Below are 20,579 nucleotides of genomic sequence, written 5' to 3'. Positions count from 1 at the left end.
TGTCTCTGGTTCGAACCCCGGACAGAGCATTTTATATTTTTGCTCTTTTACTGATTCCATTCTGGACTTTGAAGTTTAAATATTAGAAACGAGCATTAATTCTCAACAGTTCTAGTGGCGCAGTTGGTAGTGCTCTGGACTGGAGAGAGACAGACAAACTCCATGTCTCTGGTTCGATTCCCAGACAAGCTCCATGTCTGCTGTCCATGTCCAGGCAGAGCCTTTTACTTTTCTACTCTCTGGAGGGAGTGGAAGTATAAATATAAGAAACGAAGTTTCTCCAGAGGGAACCGAAATGGTGTAATTGGTAGCTCCATCGTTCAGTAAGCGATTGGTTTGGATTGCATCGGTTCAAGTCCCAGGTGAGTATTAGCAAAAGGAGTTCTGACAAGTGGATAAGGTGAATCCCGAAGGTGGGCGGTCCTCCTCCTCCTCCTCCTGACAGGTGGATAAGGTGAGTACCGAAGGGGAGACGGGAAAGGTGTGGACAAGGTGATGTCGCGGCCCCCTCCCCCTGACAAGGTAACGGCGCGGACAACTGGAGTTCGCCGCCACCCCTCCCCCCTGACTAGCTATTCTGGGGCTGAGGGAGTAGTGGAGAAAATCTTTTATAAAAACTAAGTCCAAACTAAGTCCAAACAGCAGGATCTTTAAATATTTGTAAAGCTTTTGAAACCAGAGGCCCACCTAATGGTCTAGTGGTAAAGACTTTTGCTTTTGCATGTCAAGGTCCCTGGCTCAAACTCAACCTCTGCTTTTCCTTTTACAATACTCCAGTAAAAGGTAGAAAGAAAAGAGATGCTTGGAAATAACTTCTTTTTTTTTTAATGACAAATCAGTTCATGGACAGGATGTTTCTTCATCCCTCCCACCACAGTTAATACCCTTCAACTACCTATCCAGTAACAGGTTATCCCTTATCAAATACTAATCAAAACATGCAATAAATCTTTCATAAACATTCTTAGTGATACCTGCATCTACTATTGAGATGGTTGGGTGACAACAGACAGTTAGTTTCTATAATGTTTCTATTACTTATAATATCAGCCTGGAAGGCAGTTATTAAATGATGCTAAGCAGTCACATGTACATATGGGATATGCCCTATGGCCTTTTACTTCACACCAGGTGGCTATCCAATTCACACGGGTACATTCTTTTTGGACATTTTTTTTTAAACATTTGGAAGACCATTTTCACATGAGGAGAAAAAGAATGGATTTCTCCTAGATAAAAATAATAACCCAATCTTACTTCAGCCAGACAGGGCTTGAATCCATAGGTTTGCTTGACAATAAGTTCCCAATAAAAAGGTGGCCTTCCATGGATGATTCAGTTAACAATAATACCATGGCACCCCTGCTACCATCAATATAATTTTCTTTAACTTTCATTAACTAACTAAATCTGATTTTGAATTAGTTTTAGATAACTCTTAACTTTTACATTTTTGCCCTCCAGTTTGAAAAAGGAAACGATACTACCATAGCACAAACAACATAAATGTGGAAAAGTTGCTCCCTTTCATTGCCATCTCAATCGCCACCCCCCCCCCTCCCCGCTCCGACTACCACACCCCAAATTATATACACGAAGAGTGCATTATTGACAGTTTCTCTAAATAAGTTTCTCTCAGTAAAACTGTGCTACTGCAAACTGAAAATTCACTTCAAAGATTCTCCCTCTTCACTTTCATTTCTCCTTCTCGTTCCTTTGCCTCACCACCCCCCCCCACCCCTGGTCCTTCCAACTACCATCCATAACTCCTGCCAATATCAAATTCAGTCACCTTACCATCCCCATAAAGTGTCAGTTGGTCAAGCACCACAATGTTTGTAGACCAAGATATCAACAACCCAAACCCATTTTAAAACTTTAAAGCCCCATCAAATAAAGATGCTGTTTTTTCCTTCTTTTTCTCTAAACGAGATTAACACACAAACACCAGATCATATATAGAATTCCAATTCCCATTTTGAATATTCTTCAATTTTTTTTGGCCAAGCCACGTTAAAAAAGTGAGTGTTATTCTTTTTGGCCTTCCCCCATCTTTGTGTTTGCATTGCAACAAGGTGTAGTTTTCTCTACTAAAAAACAGATAAAATCAAATAAAACTTAAATAAAAGATGATAACAGCACACGCAGGAGAAGCGTGAGAGCCCTCCCAAATACTATCGGCTTATGTATACAAAAGACCTCACGGACGCAGATTAAGTTCCAAATAACCTGGACTAACCCATTTGACCTGACGTGTGTCATTCCTGTGGTCTTATGATGGATGTTTATGAAATGTGATATATCAATCTGTGGGTGCCTCACCTGAATGTACCCGGAACCACGACATGCAATACATGCAGATATAATCATGTAACTGTATAATGCCAACACATACATACTGTAACAACGAAGACCAAAGAAGAGAGTAAAAAAAGAAAAATAACATGGTTGGTAAAAGATATTACTCCTATTAGCCTGCTGACATTCCCACTGGGGATCGCATTTGATCCCAGAGAGACGCGATCTTTCGATCCTTTTTCCGACATCTTGGAAAATCTAGAGTTACTTTTCACCACCACTCCACCATCCATGCAGGAACCCACCCAAACCCCCCTGCGCGGCCGATTTATTCTGTTTCAGTTTCTCGTCCAAGGAGGGAAACTCTATATGGTTCAGCACTATGTCAAAGAAGAGCAGTTTGCACGGTGACAGCTTTAAGTCTGGTGGGAATGCTGTGAAGTTGGGCTTGGCGGCAAGGTCCGGCTGGTTGGCGTTGTACCTGTCCAGCCTTTCCACCAGCGGTTGATTGTCCTTCAGACCGAGTTGTGCCATTCCTTTGCTGATGGAAGGTTCATTGGAAACTGAAAATTAATGCAAAGAGGTTCTTGGTAAGCCATGGCCTTTTTTTTTTTAAAGTATTCTTGGGTGGAGGGTATTTTCTATGGGTGAGAGTAGTCAGAGGGTGGGGGAAGTCAATTCAATTAGTTGTGAGAAATGTCATTCAATTAGGAGCCACATAATGCCTATTCTCATCTTTGTAGTAAATTTGTCAGCTTGAGCTACTGTACCTGACAGTTCATAAGTAGGGGGGTATATTGGAGTGGAATTTGAGATTTTAATCCCTGAATAAAGAAAGTTTACAAAAACTTGATAATTTGCAGTCATTTTTTGTTGTTGCTGTCACAAACAGAAATGGATACACACTTTCTATTATTTGGAGAAGACAGAAACTGGTTCAATTGCAGTCTACAAGGCCAGATAAACTCTTTTTATTTTGGCTTTCAATTTCTTTATTCTGACAAATTTCGATAGTACAAAAAAACAGCATTTTTGATCGGGCTTTTGATACTTCCTTGTGATCCCTGGACATCATACATTCAGCTATGAGCAAAAATAAATGTTGTCTGTCCTGTCCACTACAATACTCCTATTGTAATATTTTCAGACCCTAAGGGCTAATAGGTCTCTCCACCCCCCCCACCCCCCAAAAAAGGGTGAAAAGGGCGGTGCTGCTTCCAACTGAATTAATCTTTTCACTCATTGTTTAACCAAAGAGAAAAATTTGGGAAAGAAAACAACAGATTATTTACTGTATATAAATGCCATATTTCTCTGAATCATTGTCTATGCTCTGATGGAAAACATTTGTTCCAGTAGCAGGGTTCAATTCCCAGGTTCCAAATGGACTTGGCAGTTTAATCTACATTTTCCTGATGATCAGACCCAAAAGAGAACATCGATATGTCTCTCCACCGTTACCCTAAAGAAGAAACCTTTCAGAAACTCAAGGGTACTAAAGGGATTTCTTCCTTTTAAACTAACCAGGGTCCTACACAAAATTAACAGGGTAGTAGCATGATGGTCTCTGCCTGATTCCCCCTCCCCCAACCCTATTTCTTTTCTTAATTTTTTGGTATTCATCCTTATATATATAGTCCATGTTGCATTTTGCCTTTTGAAAAACAAGAATCCTTAATCTTCATCCAAAGCAGAAAAAAGTTTATTTTCAAACACAGTAAATTGATTATTATTATTATTATTATGATTATTATTATATAATTATAAGTACATACCTAGAATGGAGGCAGAGCAGAGTACTTCAAGCCGTTGATATCTTGCGCAAGAGTGTCCAATTCCTCTACCTCCACCTATCGATTAAATGAAACCAAAATCTAATCATGATGTCTTCCACATTAAGTTTTTTAGAGAGTGCCACTACCCGACAAGCCCTATAGTACACTTCCTTTCACAAGTTTTGTTTCTTATCTCCTTCTATGTCATATGTCATACTTATGTTAAGATAGAACAAAAATAAATAAATGAAATGAAATAAATGAATTAGTTACCTTTTTTTTTTAATTCGAGTAAAAGTTTTTTTGTTGTTGTTGTTGTTGATATCGAATCAAAAGTTTAAACCCTGGTCGACCTGGCGAGAGGTCCTACGGGGGATAATAAGTTTGTTTTTATAGAATAGACATTTTTTTTTTCTTGGAAAAGTTATCTATGTTCTGTCAAGGAATTGCTGGTAAATGAAGTCTTATATATTTACATTGGACAGGATAGCCATAATCATACCCGAGGTCGAAGAGCCAATTAGGGAGGGATTTCTAAAGGAGAGGAATTGCTAAGTACTGAGGATTGTGGACACGGAGTGGTTTCTATTGTTTGGGTAGGGAGTGGTTGTGGTTTCTATTGTTTGGTAAGGGAGTGGTTGCTACTTTATGTTTTAATCAATCGGTCATTGTTGGAGTTGTTTGTTTTGTTCTGTATATATAGTATATTTGGAGTCAGGGCCTAGACCCATTTAGGAAAGGATTTTTTTAATGGAATGAGACTTTAATTATTCAGCGGCTTTCGTTTTCAAAACGGGCACCCCACAGGGGTGTGTACTTTCGCCACTGCTGTACTCCCTGTTCACACATGATTGTGCAGCCGTCCACCCATGGGCGGGATTACGGGGGGGCAAGAGGGGGCATTTGCCATTTTTTTGCCCCCCACTTTTTCCCAGACCTTAGTTCACTTTTTTGTCGCTTTTGCAGACAAATGTGCACAACCTTAATCGAAATGATTCCCCCACAACAGCTATTCAATAGGCCGATTTGTTTGAATCTAAGTCGAATTTGTGTTTAACATCGTAACATGAAGCATGCAGAATAACTGGAGCTGGAGCTAGCACATGGTTCACAGCACAGTTTACGAATCCTGGAGCTAACAAACTAGCGATTCAATTCTGCATGTGATGAATCCGCGGCATGTCCTACAGTGCTAGCTTCAGGAACTGATTTTCAACGTTGCTGCTCTACTGAATGCGTTGAATAACTAAATCCAGAGAAACGATTTACGAAAGCCAGATTTGCATATTGGGTATATCAATGATTAAATTCAATACACTGACACATGACACCCCCCCGTGTCAACAATATACAATAGCAATACCAATGTAATTTCTTTACTGCTCGAAATCCTGGAATGATGCATGCAAATCGAATAATGTAAATGACAAATTGGCACTAACACAGTAACACATTAAATCCATTGTTACAGTATAGGCCTACAGCACTCGGCAGTTTCGGTAAGAGGGGGGGGGGGGGTGTAAAGGTATGTTCATCCCCCGATATTTGCCAAGTGCTCCAAGAAGTTGGGGACCGCGGGGAGAATTTCAAAGTGGGTGCTGAACATATTCTTGATCGGTCCAATGCACAATATACTAATAATTTTAGGGGGAAAGAACTGTCTAGATGCCATTTATTGTTACCAGAGGTGTCATTTTTGCTGATCTAGGATTTCCTTTTTGCTTAAATTTCGACGCGCCGCGCCAACTGATGGTGGTGCACCGCCTAAATAGTGACGTATAAGCTTCAGTTGTACATCACCATATAAGTTCTTCTATCCGTCCTCCCTAAATTTACACACGTTCATTAATTGTTTAGATGCAATTTAAAGCCTATATGGGTGTTAATTTTACCGATCTAAGGGTACCTTTCATCAAAAATTTTGAAGCTCCTTGCCAACCGATGATGGCGCTCTGCTTAGATAGTGACGTATAACAAAAGTTGTACATCACCATCTGACCATATGTTCTACTATCAATCCTCTTCAAATTTTTAAACGATAATTAACTATCTAGATACAATTGCACACATGAGATCCATATTTCCAGGATGGGTACATGCAGCTTAGAGTACTCGGCAAGTGCCGTTTCCGGCCATCTGGAGGGTTTGTAAAGCCAAAAAAATTCTTGTACGCTACGCGCCAACCAATGGTGGCGCTCCGCTTAGATAGTCTTGCTGGCAGGTTTGCCCCCCCACTTTTACAACTCAAATCCCCCCCCCTGTGTCCACCCAAACTCGCAGATCATCAAATTTGCAGACGACACCACAGTGACTGGCCTGATCACTGATGAAAGCCACTACCGTGATGAGGTAAACCTTCTGGTGAACTGGTGCCACGACAACAACTTAACTCTTAATGTGGACAAAACTAAGGAACTGATTGTGGACTTCAGGCGTAACAAAAACACAAAGGACCCTCTGATCATAAATGGTTCTGCTGTAGAGCAGGTGCACACATTCAAATTATTAGGCACATTCATTATGGAAAATTTGTCTTGGAATGAAAATTCACATGAAATATTGAAGAAGGGACGTCAGAGACTATTCTTTTTACGAACTCTTAAATCTTATGGTGTTAGTGATCTTATTTTAGTGAATTTCTATCGTGCAATAGAGAGTATTTTAACAACAAACACTTTAGTCTGGTTTAGTCGTGTGAGTCAGAGGGATCTAGGGAAACTACAGTCAGTTATCAGGAGTGCTGAGCATATAATTGGCACTAGTCTACCGTCCCTCCATTCACTATATCAGGAGCGAGCACTGAGGCGTGTAGACTGTATTATGAAAGATCATTCCCACCCAGCATTTGTGCATTTCGATGTCCTTCCCTCAGGCAATAGATTACTAGCTTTTAGAGGTTCGAAGCGTTTTACCAACAGTTTTTATCCATCTGCAGTGAAGATTTTCAATGTGTATCATAGTCGCTAACTTATTTATCACTCCCTGTATCTTATGTCTTATTTGTTCTGAATTCTGTTTTATTTGAATTAGCGCTCTGTTTATCATACAAGTATACATTATATGGTTCATGCTGTACATATTTCTCATCATTCGTACTTTTTTACATTGTCACTTTTATCGCAATGTTTTTATACCATTGTCGATAGCCTACCGGTATTTATTACTCATGCAATATCACTTTTTACATGTGTTTCATCGTTATGCGTTTCAATTTCATGTCTGTTTTAGAGCTCTTGTGTTTGAACAATTTCCATTGTATTTTTATGCATGTGGCTGAATAAATCAGCTATCTATCTATCTATCTTTAAGTAGTAACAATTGTGAATACAGAAAGGGTTTGGTTTTTGAGTAGTGAGTTGTTGCAACTTTGTATTTCAGGGGGAGGTCTTCAATCAAATGGTCGTTCTCGAGGTTGTTTTTCGTATAACTTGGTGTTGAATTCTTCAAGTCGGGTGAAAGTAGATTTTTTGTTTCCTGAGAATGTACAAATTAGCAATATAGGTAGGGATTTTGAGTGCGAGTCGATAGCTGTGGTGTGAATTCTGTTTAAAATTTGTTTATTGGGATTAGAGATGGTAAGCAGGGATATGCTCCCGTAACTGAGAATCGGTTTTACTTTGGATTTATAGATTTGGATAATGGTTTTCGGAGGGAAATTATATTTGTGTGAGAGAATTTGAATGGATTTAAGTTGGGACCAGCAGCGTCCTGCAGTTCTGTTACAATGTAGATTAAACGATAATTTGCTATCGAAAGTGGTACTGAGAAAGGATGCTTTAGGAGTAGCAGTGATTGAGGTGTTGAAAGATTAATTTTGGAAATATGGTGTTGGTATTTTGAGTTTATTATGGAGAAATTTCTTAAGTTAGATTTTGAGGGATTTATTTTTGTTCTCCACATCAAGCACCAATTTTCGAGATGTGTAATTGCTTTTTTAATATTTAGTTTCGTCATATAGATATTTTTACTGGTGCTCCAAATGGCTATGTCGTCAGTGTACTGACTATAGTTGCATTTAGATAGGGGGGATGTTCAAATCATTAACAAATAGGGGGTAGGGGAGGGGGCTGAGAACAGTGCCCTGTGGAGTACCTGCACAAAGTGGAATAGGTTTTGATGGTTGGTTTTTGTAGCATATTTTTGCATTGCGCTCACTAAGGAAAGAGGAAAGAAGTCTGGTGTAATTGGAGGGGAGATTAAGTTAAGTATTTAAATTCTTATGCCGTTGTGCCAAGTTTTGTCGAACGCCTTTTCGGCATCAAGGAAGAGGGCAGTGGTATCATGTTTTTTAAGAAGCCGATGCAAATTTCTTCGGAAAGGCAGAAAGTTTGGTTTATTGTAGATTTGTGTGCATGGAATTAGCCTGATTGATACGGGCAAAGTGATTATTTTGCTCTAGGTGGGTTCTGGTGCAGCTTTCTATAATTCTTTCGAAAATCTTACCTAAGGCTGGCAGGAGACTAATTGGTCGATAGTTTTGAATTTTGGTGTGACTTTACTTAGTTTTGGTATTAAAATCATTTTGGCGGATTTCCACAGGGTTTGGAAATAAGGAGTTCGTTTAATAATGGGAAAATATGAGAATTAATGAATATCGGAGGCCGACGGAGGGGAATCTTTTAGCATTAGGTCATTTATGTTGTCGAGACCAGGGGAGGAGGCATTTTTGCATACTTAGTGGCACTATACCAATTGTTTATATCTATTTCTTTGAGTAGAGGGATCTTTTTGTTGAGACATCCTTAAAAGTCGGGGATAAAGCTGGTTGCATTACAGATAATTGTACCGTCTATTTTGTGTTGGAATCTGTTATCGTATGAAGGGCCATCTAAGATATCGAATATAGTTTTCAAGTACGATTCAATAAGCTTTATTTGGTCTTAAGTTTTTGTGATCAGGTTACCTACTTTATCTCTAAGGCATTGGTCTGTATTACCTGTGTTTGGGGTTGTTATGGGTTTATGATATTTTTTAAATTTTTTCCAAAAGTGTTTTGGATTTTTGTCATTAATGATTGAATCGCATTTGGTTTGGACTCGGTTTTGGTCGACTGCCGATATTTGTCTATTCATTGTTTTTTGAGTTGGTTAATTTGGGTTTTTAGAGTTGGATCTGGGGAGATCATATAGGTTCTATGTAGGCAACGTCTGAGTTAACTAGTGTAAGAATAATCCTATTTAGTTTTTGGTTTCTGTTTTGTTTTTAAGGGGCAATGTTTTTTGAAGGTATTAAAGATATGTTGGGCAATGCTGTCACAATATATGCCGATGTAATTTACCTTGTTGTTGTGGTAATTGGGGATAGTGTTGTTTGTTACGAGTTCCTTTTTAAATGATGTCCAGTCTGTTTTATTGTAATTATACGTTAATTCGTTATTTTGGATGCGACTGAGGTTTATGTCTAGCTCAAAAAGGAGTGGAAAATGGTCACTGATTAGGTCATCTTCTAGGATTTGAATAGAATGAGTTTTAGTTGCAAGGTGATTTGAGATTATGGCATAGTCAAGTAGTTCAGTATTATTGTTTATTGGGTTTATCCTAGTTTTGGTATTTTGGTTAATTATTGTTAAGTTGTGTTTATCACATATTTCTAAGAGGGATATGCCTTTTTCAGATATTTTGGTGCTACCAAAAATGATGTGGTGGGCATTTCGATCTCCTAGTAGTATTGCATTTTTATTAGAACTTGTTTTATTGTGGATATGGGCTCATTTGGGGACTATAATAGCTAATAATATGGAGAGGTTTATTGTCTCTTTCGAGTACAATTTCAATTGTTTGTTTGGGTTGGGTTTGGGAGGAGGGTGGCTTTGAGGTTGTTTTTATCAGCAATAAGTACTCCTCCCATAGAGCGAGAGATATCGTGTCTGAAAGTTTGGTAACCAGGGATGCTAAGGTGGGAATCTGTATTTAGTTTAGTTTAACGAAATGATATCCGGGGAGTGGTTGGTGAATATACTAAGTAGGAGGCTTAATTTTGGAAGGATACTGTTGATGTTTAGGTGGAGGAACTTGACCGAAGGAGGGAGTGTGCTTGTCATGTAGGTGATTGAAGAGGGCTAAATATTGAAGGTTGGTGGAGATGTTTGATAATTACAGTTTTGGGGATATTTAACTTTAGGTGTTTTAGTGTTAACACGGTGGCATAACTGGCAATGTCGTCGGATTTAATATTAATGTCGGATTTTTGGAAGGTTTATTGCACTAATTCAATTACAATCAATTACAAGGGTTGCGATATTAAGTTTTTCTTCAGTGGCGATTTTATTTCTTATTTCAATTTTAGGGGTAGATTTGGTTATATTCACGTAGGTTCTTTGTTGTTGTTGTTGTTGTTATTAGCTTCAGTTTTAGCTTCTTTAAATTTTGGGCATCCTTTGTAAAGGGCGGCATGAGTCCCTGAGCAATTGGCACATTATGTTTTCTTTTGGTTTGGGACAGTCTTCAACTCTGTGGTTTTCGCCACATCTGAGACATTGAGTGATTTGGGGGGGTTCGTGGTATTCTTCTGTTTTGTGTTTAAAGTATCCTAAGTAGAAACCTTGTTTGATTAGGGATTGTTGAGGTTCTTGTTCTTCAAACATTATTTTTACTTTCCAAGTTGGATTGTTTGTGGCATGACTAATGAGTCTTTCAGTTGTATTGGGGGTGTATTCTTGGTCTTTGAGTTCTTGTTCAATATCTTTGATTTGAATTTCAGGGTTTATGCCACAGGGTACTACGGAGAAGTTTCTTTGTCTTACTTTTTTTTGGATTCTTGGTTTGGGGTTGCCTAGTTTAGTCCGTGGTTTCAGGAGGATATTTGCAGATTTAGGGTCATGGGGGTGATTAGGATATTGTTACTATGAAGACGGTTTATATTTGAGATCATGGCATTTGGTTTTTCTTCATTGATTAGTTTAGCAAGTGTTATTGGGTTTTTTGATAGTTCTGGTAATATTCCTGATACAATGATTGTTTGAGCGGACTTTTTGGTGGTTGGTTGGAGTTAGGAGATGGGTTTATTTCAACGGAGTTTGGACTTTGTCTTTTTCTGCTATTTTTGTACAGGGATCCAGTCATTAATGTCTATGCCAAAATCAGAGAGGTTTAGGTTTTCGACTAGGGGGGCGGTTATAGGTGGGTAAGGGGTTGTCATATTGGCAAAACAGCCCCTCCCTAGGGGTTTTAAATGGCTTCTATACAATGAAATTGATCATAGACTTCACTTACCAGAAAGAATTAGTCTCCAGCCTAAGACGGCAGACGGAAAGAATAGGAACTCCTTTTGAAGAGACACACTATGAATCGAAAGTGTACTCGGTAGCGTTGTGTTGGTATCCAAGGACGCGTACGTTTTGTAAATGGCGGGTAAGTAATAGAGTGAAGGATGATGGGGTGGCGCTATGTCAAAAAGCTAACTGTTGACCAACATTATCCTCAGATCCCTAATGAAAGGAGAGGAATGCAAAAGAAATTAGCAAATTTTCTTCAAAGTAAGTCTCGTACATTTAGCACAAAACATTAAACACTAATAAGCAACTAATTCCAACAAAGTTTAGGCTGTGATTGAAACTTTACTGGTGGAAACATAAGTAATATATATTACATTTTAGGAACCTTTCTTTCTTATGACTAACCTTGACTGTATATTGCAGCTTTCCAGCTTAGCTGTTTTTTTTCCATCAAATCAGCTCATCTTTGAGTTTTCTGATCTTGACAACAATCAACTGTCTTTTCAATTTACCACAACCCAGACCACACTAATTGGCAACTCTTTCCAACAATCTAAGGCAACAATCATCAACTTAAGACAACCAAATTACTAACTACAAAATGATTCCAACAAACTAAGGCACCAGGTCTCATTAATTTAGCACAAAACAGACCACACTAGTTAGCAACTCATATCAATAAACTAAGGCAAAATTTATAAATTTAATACAAACACACCACACTAATTATCAACAAATTATCACAGCACTCCTCTTCAATTAAGCACAAACAGACCACACTAATTAGCTACTCATTTAGCCAAACTAAGGCACAATGTCTCCTTAATTTATCACAAAACAGACAACACCAAATACCGACTGGTTCCAACAGGCTAAGGCACAGTGTCTCGTAGGTTTAGCACAAAAACAGACAACACCAAATACCAACTGGTTCCAACAGGCTAAGGCACTGTGTCTCCTACATTTAGCACTGATCTTGACAACATCAACTGTTGAGAGGACAAGACTGATGTTAATGATTCTGGCTCACAATGATGTTTCCCTTGAAACTTAATTTTTCTCCAATTTCTGTTAAATAACCTCCAGATAACAATTCCAGATCTCTCTGTAGAGGACAGGCTTGAAGGAACTTCTCGTATTTGGTGGAGTTGAGATCATTACCAAACAGAACGTTTCCTCTCACGGTATCATTTTGGATCCAAGCTTGTTGAGCAACATAGGCCACAGATCTCTGATGAAAGGAGAGGAATACATAACAAATTAGTCACTTTTCTTTAAAGTAACAGCAAAAGTAAAAAAGTCAAACCCTGTTAACAACCAAACTGTCAGCCGTGAGACAAAAGATGTGTACTCTTCTAGAGGGGCAATTTGTGAAAGAAATGGAATTATATGGTCAGTAGAAGTTATTGGACACTGGTTTGAACAACTCTCAAAAAAGACCTTACTAAATACCAACTCGTTCCATCAAACTAGGGACAATGTCTTATTACTTTAAGACAACCAAAATACTTATTACAAATTCATTCCAACAAACTAAGGCAACAGGTTTCATTAATTTAGCACAAAACAGACCACACTAATAAGCAACTCTTATTAATAAACTAAGGCAGAACTTATCAATTTAATACAAACACACCACACCAATTACCGACTGGTTCCAATAGGCTAAGGCTGAGGTCTTATACATTTAGCACAAAAACAGGCAACACCAAATACCGACTGGTTCAAACAGGCTAAGGCACAAGGTCTCCTACATTTGGCACAAAACAGACAACACTTATTAACTAGAGCACCAATGGTGCAGAGCTCATACCTTTTTGAGCTCAGAAATGTAGGGCCCACAAAACTTTATGGCCCACCAAATTTCAGGCCGTTTTTTTCAGATTCCACCTATTTTGGGGCCATGAGGCCAAACATTTTAGGTTCAAAGACAAATTTATACCCCTAGCTCAAAACGGCGATAACCCCCCCCCCCCCTCCGTCAGCAAAATCCTGGCCACACCACTGACTATAATTCCTATTTTCCCCTTTAAATCCTACTTTACCCACTCTCTCAAACAATACCTCTGACCTACCCTATTAAATTCTCTCTCCCCTCTACCTACCTGAGCAGACATAACTTGACAAGCACACCTTCCCAAAATTTTGGCTGGCTGCCTACATACCTCAGGCTCAAAGACTTCTAAGAATCGGCAAGTGCTGATTGGCTATAGGGCTCTCATGCTTACAGTTCAACAGTTAATAACAACTCCCAGTCCTGCTTTAATTCCACTAACAGCCTCTGCAGAGCTTAACCACAAATGTAAACAAACACTGCAGAGACTGGGAGACAAATTAAAGGAGCTTTGGCAAAAAGGTGAAGGCTCAGATTTTTTTAAACAATGGGGATTAATTGTAATTAATTAACTTTTGACCAAACATTATGAGGCATCACCTTATTCATACACAATCAAATAATCATCAGTTCAACTTTGAATGTTATCCATCAATATCTTGAGGAGATTGAGATACAGGTAGGGGCCCCTCAGAATGTAGGTGTTTTTTGTAAGTCACCTACAGCTCACCAGTTTTACATTATTGGGTAAACCAATGAATAATTATGAAGATTATCTATTAACTTAGATTGCATTTGGGTCCAAACATGAAAATATTTTTTTATTATTATTCTTTTGCATGGAGAAAAATCACACTAAAAAACACTTGCCCCTCAAAATGCTGGTCAACAATTTTGCTAATAATTTTCCAGGAACGTGATGAATTAACAACAAATTTTGACTAGTTCACTCATTTTAAACTCTCAAAGAGTTATTTAAAAATTGATTGTGTTTCTTGTATTTTTTCCCACTGAGGTTCCCAAAATGCTGGTGTATTGCCCCTCAGAATGCTGATTTTCCCTAATGAAAAATACAAAACATGACACCTCCTTTACAAAAAAAAATTTTGTTTTCCCATTCCTTGGCATATTGACAGTCAACAAATGGAAAAATATTTCCCACTTAAGTAATAAAAGAGCAAAAGTAACCAACAAACATCACTTTGGATTTCTTCAAACTCAACTATCTACACTTGTACATATGGCTCCTGACATTGCTGTCAAGAACATTCCAAATCTTCTCATATCAACAACTGAACGTGGTTCTCAAACACATGAATCCCTGTTGTACAAGTGATTAGAACGACACTTAGCAGCACAGAAGGTAGCAAGACCAGTTGTCATTGTTTCTGATGGCCACAGTTCCAGATTTGATGTTGAGGTTCTTGAGAGCAAAAGAAATGCATCTTTTCATCACTCCACCTGACACCACTGGAGTCACACATTTTACATGACCAAATCAATCAAAATTTGCACTGTGAATACCATAACAGCAAGGGAGAACTCTTTTCAGCGGAATGCACAGTCAACAGGGATGGTTTCATGAAGAAATTGGCAGATGTTTGGCCACGGTGGGCAAACAAACTTGAAATAATAAATAATGCAGCAAAACGTGTTGGTGTAACCATTGAGCTATAAATCCCAGGTTTATAGCTCCATGGTGTAACTAACCATGGCCTGAATGTTGAATGGATGCAAAAGGACAAATTTGTTCAAGCATCATCTGTTATTTAAGATGAAACTGATGAAACAACAGGACCTTCATCATCAACTTCCAACACATCAATGGTTGAGTCGCCAGTTGGCATCAAGAAGTACACCAAGCAGTACTATACGCAAAAACTGGAGAACTCATTAGAAACCATCCAGAAGCTTGAAGACTCATTCAAGAGTACACCATTGGATGAGATTGATGGACTACTGACAATTAAGAAAGTGAAGCCAAAACCAAAGGTAACAAGTAACATGAGGGTAACTCAAGTCTATGGATCCATGGAAGGACAACAAATATAAGAGTCAGTGGAGTTATTGAATAAAGAGAACGAAGCAAGGGACAAAGCCAGACAAGACAAGACAATAAGTTGAAGAAACAGTGTAATCTAGAGACATTTTTGAAGATTAAGTCACATTGTGTTTGCTTGAAACCAGATGGCAAGTGTGAGGCAGAGAAGTTGAAACTGTGTCCCAAATGCTTGAATGTGCTGGCTTCCCAAATATATGCAGTAAAGCTGCATGTAAAGATGAAAATGGAGTCAAGCCTGATATGATTTTGCCTGCTTGCACACAAGGGAAGGGTGTGCGTCGGCAACTTCTTGTTGATGACTCATCTGTTGGAGTGATGTCTGTAGATGATATTGAGGTTGAAGGTGCAGAAGAGGTTGAGGTTGATGGTGCAGTTGAGGTTGAAGGTGTAGATGCTGTCGAGGTTGAAGGTGTAGATGTGATGGGGTTAAGAAGGTTGGATATGAAGGATGTGAAAGTGTCGGTGGGTTAAGGTGAAATATGAAGAAGAAGTGTTTATTGGTAGAGTTCTACAAAAGGTGGGAGATGAAGTCTGTGTGAGATGTTTAGAGAAGCCATTTGGAGTAGATTAGGGTATGCCACAGGAAATGGAAAAAGAGTCTGCTTCTATATTTTATGGTGAAGTGTATGAAGCAGAAGTGCAACCAGGGATGGTGAAATGTGGAAGAATGTAGAAATACATTTATCAATAAACATGTGTTTGTGAATTGAAAAGTTGATTAATTTTATAGTTTAGTTATTACCCTTTACAAGTTCGTCTTTTCTGATGATGCTTTATTTGTTTAATTAAAGTTTCAAATGATAAAGTTGTTTATTATCTGTTAAATATAAATCATTACAGTTAAAAACAGATTGTTCTTTCTTCAGCTACATGAAACTTACATGTGAATGTAGGTTCTTTAAAGTGTAATTAATATTCGTTTATACTATATGTGTGTGGTACAGTGGTACTGTATTTTGCGCCAACCCATAAGCACCCACCCAGTTGAACTGACCCACAATGTTAAAAATCTTAAAGGTAGCAAAACTTACATCCAAATGAGATCTTCATTTATCTAGTAGTCATTTTGGCAGTATGTTGTGAATTGTACATATCTTAGTAAATGTAATGGACATAGAATTGAGGGAATACTGTAGAAGGAAATAGTAAATATTTCTCAGAACATTTAAAAAAAAATGAGAGCAACTTATTTAACGTAGTTAAATTACAAAATATGTGAGGTTAGTGTTTATTTTTGGTGTTATTAGTGTAAAATTATATGTTTCATGTAAAAATACAGTTTTGTTATTACACTATAATGGATTTATTAATTTTTCATAATTTTTTTTATTGACCCTCAAAACGCTGGTTTAATGCCCTTCAAAATGCTGATTCTGATCAAGTAATGATGTTTTCAAAAATATCAAGTTACGTACAAAGTGCTATATTTCACTGATCATCATTCTACAGACAGGTAATTTTGCAATGTAAATTACCCCCTAGTTGTCCGTTTTGATGCAGTGCCAAGAAGGTGCACTTCAATTAATAGCAAATTTTAGATGCACGGTTAGCAAATAGATGATTGTACCCATATGTTTTTTTGGAAACTATGAAATAATTTTTGAGTTGTTGGCAATTTTAAATTCATCATACATATATCCTATCTAAAAAGTATAATAGAAAGTTCATGACAGGTTCAGTTTTTTTTCTAGCCAATAATATTTGTTCACCTACATTTTGAGGGGCACCAGCATTCTGAGGGGCCCCTACCTGTATTTGAAAATATGACAAAGAATGACCCCTGATGACCCCCTAAATGACATTTGACCTAAATTTTCCGAACATCCCTCGTAACCCTCATCCCGAGGAACGTTGTGACCAAGTTTAATTATAACTGGCCATACACTGTACGAACGGAAGCAATTTGAAAATATAGGGCCGCGGCCCGGGCCATAAAAGACCCCTAGTTGATCTTTGATCTCAAATTCATGAACACCCTAAAGGTAAAACTTCCATAGTACTATCGTGACAAACCCTCAACATTGTACCATGGAATCTGTAGGAGAAGAAGTATTTTGCGTATTTCCACAAAATGGCCCCTTACGGCCCACAAGTGACCTTTGACCCCAAATTTTGTACCATCTCTGATGGCCCTATACCCAATGGTCTTTGTGTCCAAGTTTCATGAAATTCCATTAAACACTGCAAGTGGGAGCAGTTTTACCAATTGTTGACGGATAGAGTGATAGAATGATAGACGCCGCACTGTAACAAAAGCTCACACCAGCATGCTGGTATGAGCTAAAAACTAATACCAATAAAATAAGGTACCATGTCTTAATAATTTAGCACAAAAACAGACTACATTAATTAGCATCTCATGCCACTAAACTAAGACACCAATTAGCTTCATTTTGATGTTGTCATGGTTGCTTGGAATGAGTGGAATTTGTAACTCTGTACAAACTATATCATGGAACTTGTTCAGCCTTTCTGTAAGAATAGTAATTTAGCACAAAAAAAACCCACATCAAATACCGACTGGTTCCAACAGTCTAAGGCACCGTGTCTCTTACATTTAGCACAAAAACAAGAAATTACCAAATACCGACTGGTTCCAACAGTCTAAGGCACTGTGTCTAGTACATTTAGCACAAAAACAGACCACACCAAAACCAACTGGTTCCAACAGTCTAAGGCACCATGTCTCGAACATTAAGCACAAAAACTGACTACACCAAATACCGACTGGTCCCAACAGTCTAAGGCACTGTGTCTCCTACATTTAGCACAAAAACTGACCACACCAAATACCGACTGGTTCCAACAGACTAAGGCACTATGTCTCGTACATTAAGCACACCAAATACTGAATGGTCCCAACAGGCTAAGGCACCATGTCTCGTACATTTAGCACAAACACACACCACACCAAATACCAACTGGTTCCAACAGGCTAAGGCACCGTGTCTCCTACATTAAGCACTGATCTTGGCAACAATCAACTGTTGAGAGGACAAGACTGATGTTCATGATACTGGCTAACACTGATGTTTCCCTTGAATCTTACTTTTTCTCCAATTTCTGTTAAAGCACCTCGAGATAACACTTCCAGATCTCTCTGTAGAGGACAGGCTTGAAGGATCTTCTCGTATTTGGTGGAGTTAATGATCTTTCAACCACTTGTTCTAAACCTGATCCAGCTTCATTTCAGACATCCAAGACTCACAATTTTCCTGACATTTTCTTCATCTTCTTCTTTCACCTGAGACAGTACTGTAAAAGATAAGAAGATTTCATATATTGGAAAGCAGATACTGTAGACATTGCAACTAGACTCATGTTTATCCACTCCCTCCCTTCCTCCCTCCCCCTGACTACCTTAACAACCCTGACTGCTGCCTCATTGATATAACTATGTATAAACAAATGTACATCATTGTGGTTTAACGGCAGAAATAAACGAAACGAATACCAGAGCTTAAATATTTCTGTGTTACTATAGTAAACTGCATACCCAAACGGAAGCATTACAGAATCTTCAATGTCTCAGACATCCAGCAAAATGTTAGTCAGTTCATGGAGTCTTCTTGTGAATCAGTGTGGCCAATGCAATGCTGTAAAGACAAATATAAAAGCAATACTGTATGTATATATATACCTATGGTGTGAAATAAATTTTAGTAGTTTTTTAGTAGTTTTACATAAGATCATCTTCCAGTTTGCGTATGCAGATACCTTTCCGATGAGTGTTTACAAACATGAATAAACTGTACCTCTTTTTGTTACTAAGTGCCTGTTTATTTTTAATACTTGCAATATATGACTTATTAATGAACCTTATTAGACATTGCTACCTAACCTACATATGGAGTACTTCACAAAATGCCAAAACTTCCTTTGATGTACATTGTTCACTATAATGGTCAAGCCAAAAGTAAGGAATGAATTGAACACAATTTTGAGAACATTTCATCAGCCAAACAATTTTTGAGGGCATGTACTAGTTTAAACAAACTTAGCAAGCACATTCATGAAGAACTGGAAAATTGAAAAATTTCTGAAATAAACATCATTCTTGAAACAAGAAACTTGACAAGTGAAATAAGGACCGACACTTAAGCTACAACATGTACACTTAGCAAAGATGAAAACTGGCTTTTCGGCCTTACAAAAGTACCAACAACATATTGGTATATTCATGGTTAACCCTCATGTGCTTCCATGACTTCTAGCACCTGCGTAATAATATTCTATATCACTGAACAAGGACAGAGATACAGTACTATATATTGTATTTATCTCTCAATACTCTTAATATGTGTTTACCATGAGTTGTGTTCCTCACAACTTAATCAATGTTTTCAAATTAAAAACCAAATTAAAGACAATTACTCAACAATGAGAGGTCGACTTAGCAAAGTTTGAATTCAATTTAATAATAATCAAAGTTTCAGTGAAACAGTTCTGCTAACTATAAAATCATGCCTTAGGCATCAAAAGAAGTCTATGATCTGATAAAGATATGCAGAGAGTTGGACCAATACTGTTAAGCCTAGCTTCAGGTCAAAATTATGCTAGTCGATCAAATTAACACATGTATATCAATTTAGTTGCCTACGCTAGGTAACATCAGCTTGCATAGAGAGTTTTCTCCATACTTGAACCATCACCAACATCAATTAGACCACAGAGCTAGGCCTAATTGCTTTAGAATTTCATTTTACAAAGTACCGTTGCTTGTATAACAAGCCTAGGATAAGCTAGTTCGTCCTGATCTCTATCTAGCCTCCGCTTTGTTAGGCTAGTCTAGGTTTTCCCATTTTCATTTGGTGGTAGGCCTAGCCTGGGGCCATTTGTTCCCTCCCCTAGCAACGATATTTTCCTCCCACTAAAAAGTTGAGTAACTTACTTTCCCTACATCATAGGGGAGTCAAGTACGTTTTTATGGGAAATTAACATTTTCAGGGAGTTAACTAAGGTTTTTCATAGGAGGCATACAGTATTGGCTAGACTATGTGGAAAGAATAGATGTTGTAAGTGGAATAACTGCAGGGAAAGATTTAAGGGAGAAAGGTAACGTTAAGGGTGAAAAATAACATGGTTAAGGAAACATGGTTTTCATTGGAGGAGACTGTTGTTCTGTAGGCTCTGACGGCATATTTTCTTTGTAGAGTAAGCTAAAGAAAGTTGTGATAGTATGAAGGAAAATAAAAAATGTGACCAGGTACCTTACTGTACTTGTGTAACTGTTCAGTGATTGAAAGATGAAAAGTGTTTGTGAATAGGCCAGTTTGCTTGTATGCGAACATGGGGTAATTAACAATGTGGAATCCATAGTGGTTATGGGTTGTATGGCATTCATTGTGGGAATGAAATAACATAGAAACTTTAGCGGCTTAGCCTATAGTATAGGTA

General features: G+C 38.1%; 1 protein-coding gene across 1 annotated transcript; it reads right to left on the bottom strand.

Moving 5' to 3' along the window:
* Positions 1 to 813: 813 nt before the first annotated feature.
* LOC139980071 (uncharacterized) lies at positions 814 to 19,350 on the bottom strand. Its single transcript, XM_071991436.1, has 5 exons — positions 19,342 to 19,350; positions 18,232 to 18,333; positions 12,367 to 12,517; positions 4,074 to 4,148; positions 814 to 2,861 (listed from the first exon to the last, which is right to left on the bottom strand). Exons 1-5 carry the CDS (start codon positions 19,348 to 19,350, stop codon positions 2,563 to 2,565), a joined length of 636 nt encoding a protein of 211 aa, XP_071847537.1. The 3' UTR covers positions 814 to 2,562.
* Positions 19,351 to 20,579: the final 1,229 nt, after the last annotated feature.

The sequence above is a fragment of the Apostichopus japonicus genome, chromosome 14 (assembly GCF_037975245.1).
Source record: "Apostichopus japonicus isolate 1M-3 chromosome 14, ASM3797524v1, whole genome shotgun sequence".
NCBI classification, from domain to species: Eukaryota; Metazoa; Echinodermata; class Holothuroidea; order Aspidochirotida; family Stichopodidae; genus Apostichopus; species Apostichopus japonicus.
Note: the sequence above shows the minus strand (reverse complement) of the source record. Positions and strands in the feature narration are given on the sequence as shown.

Coding starts and splice junctions, on each gene's coding strand:
- LOC139980071 (XM_071991436.1), bottom strand. Junction 12,518..18,231: donor TAACAGAAATTGGAGAAAAA/GTAAGATTCAAG, acceptor TCCTTTCATCAG/AGATCTGTGGCCTATGTTGC. Junction 2,862..4,073: donor CTGCTCTGCCTCCATTCTAG/GTATGTACTTAT, acceptor ATTAATTTTCAG/TTTCCAATGAACCTTCCATC.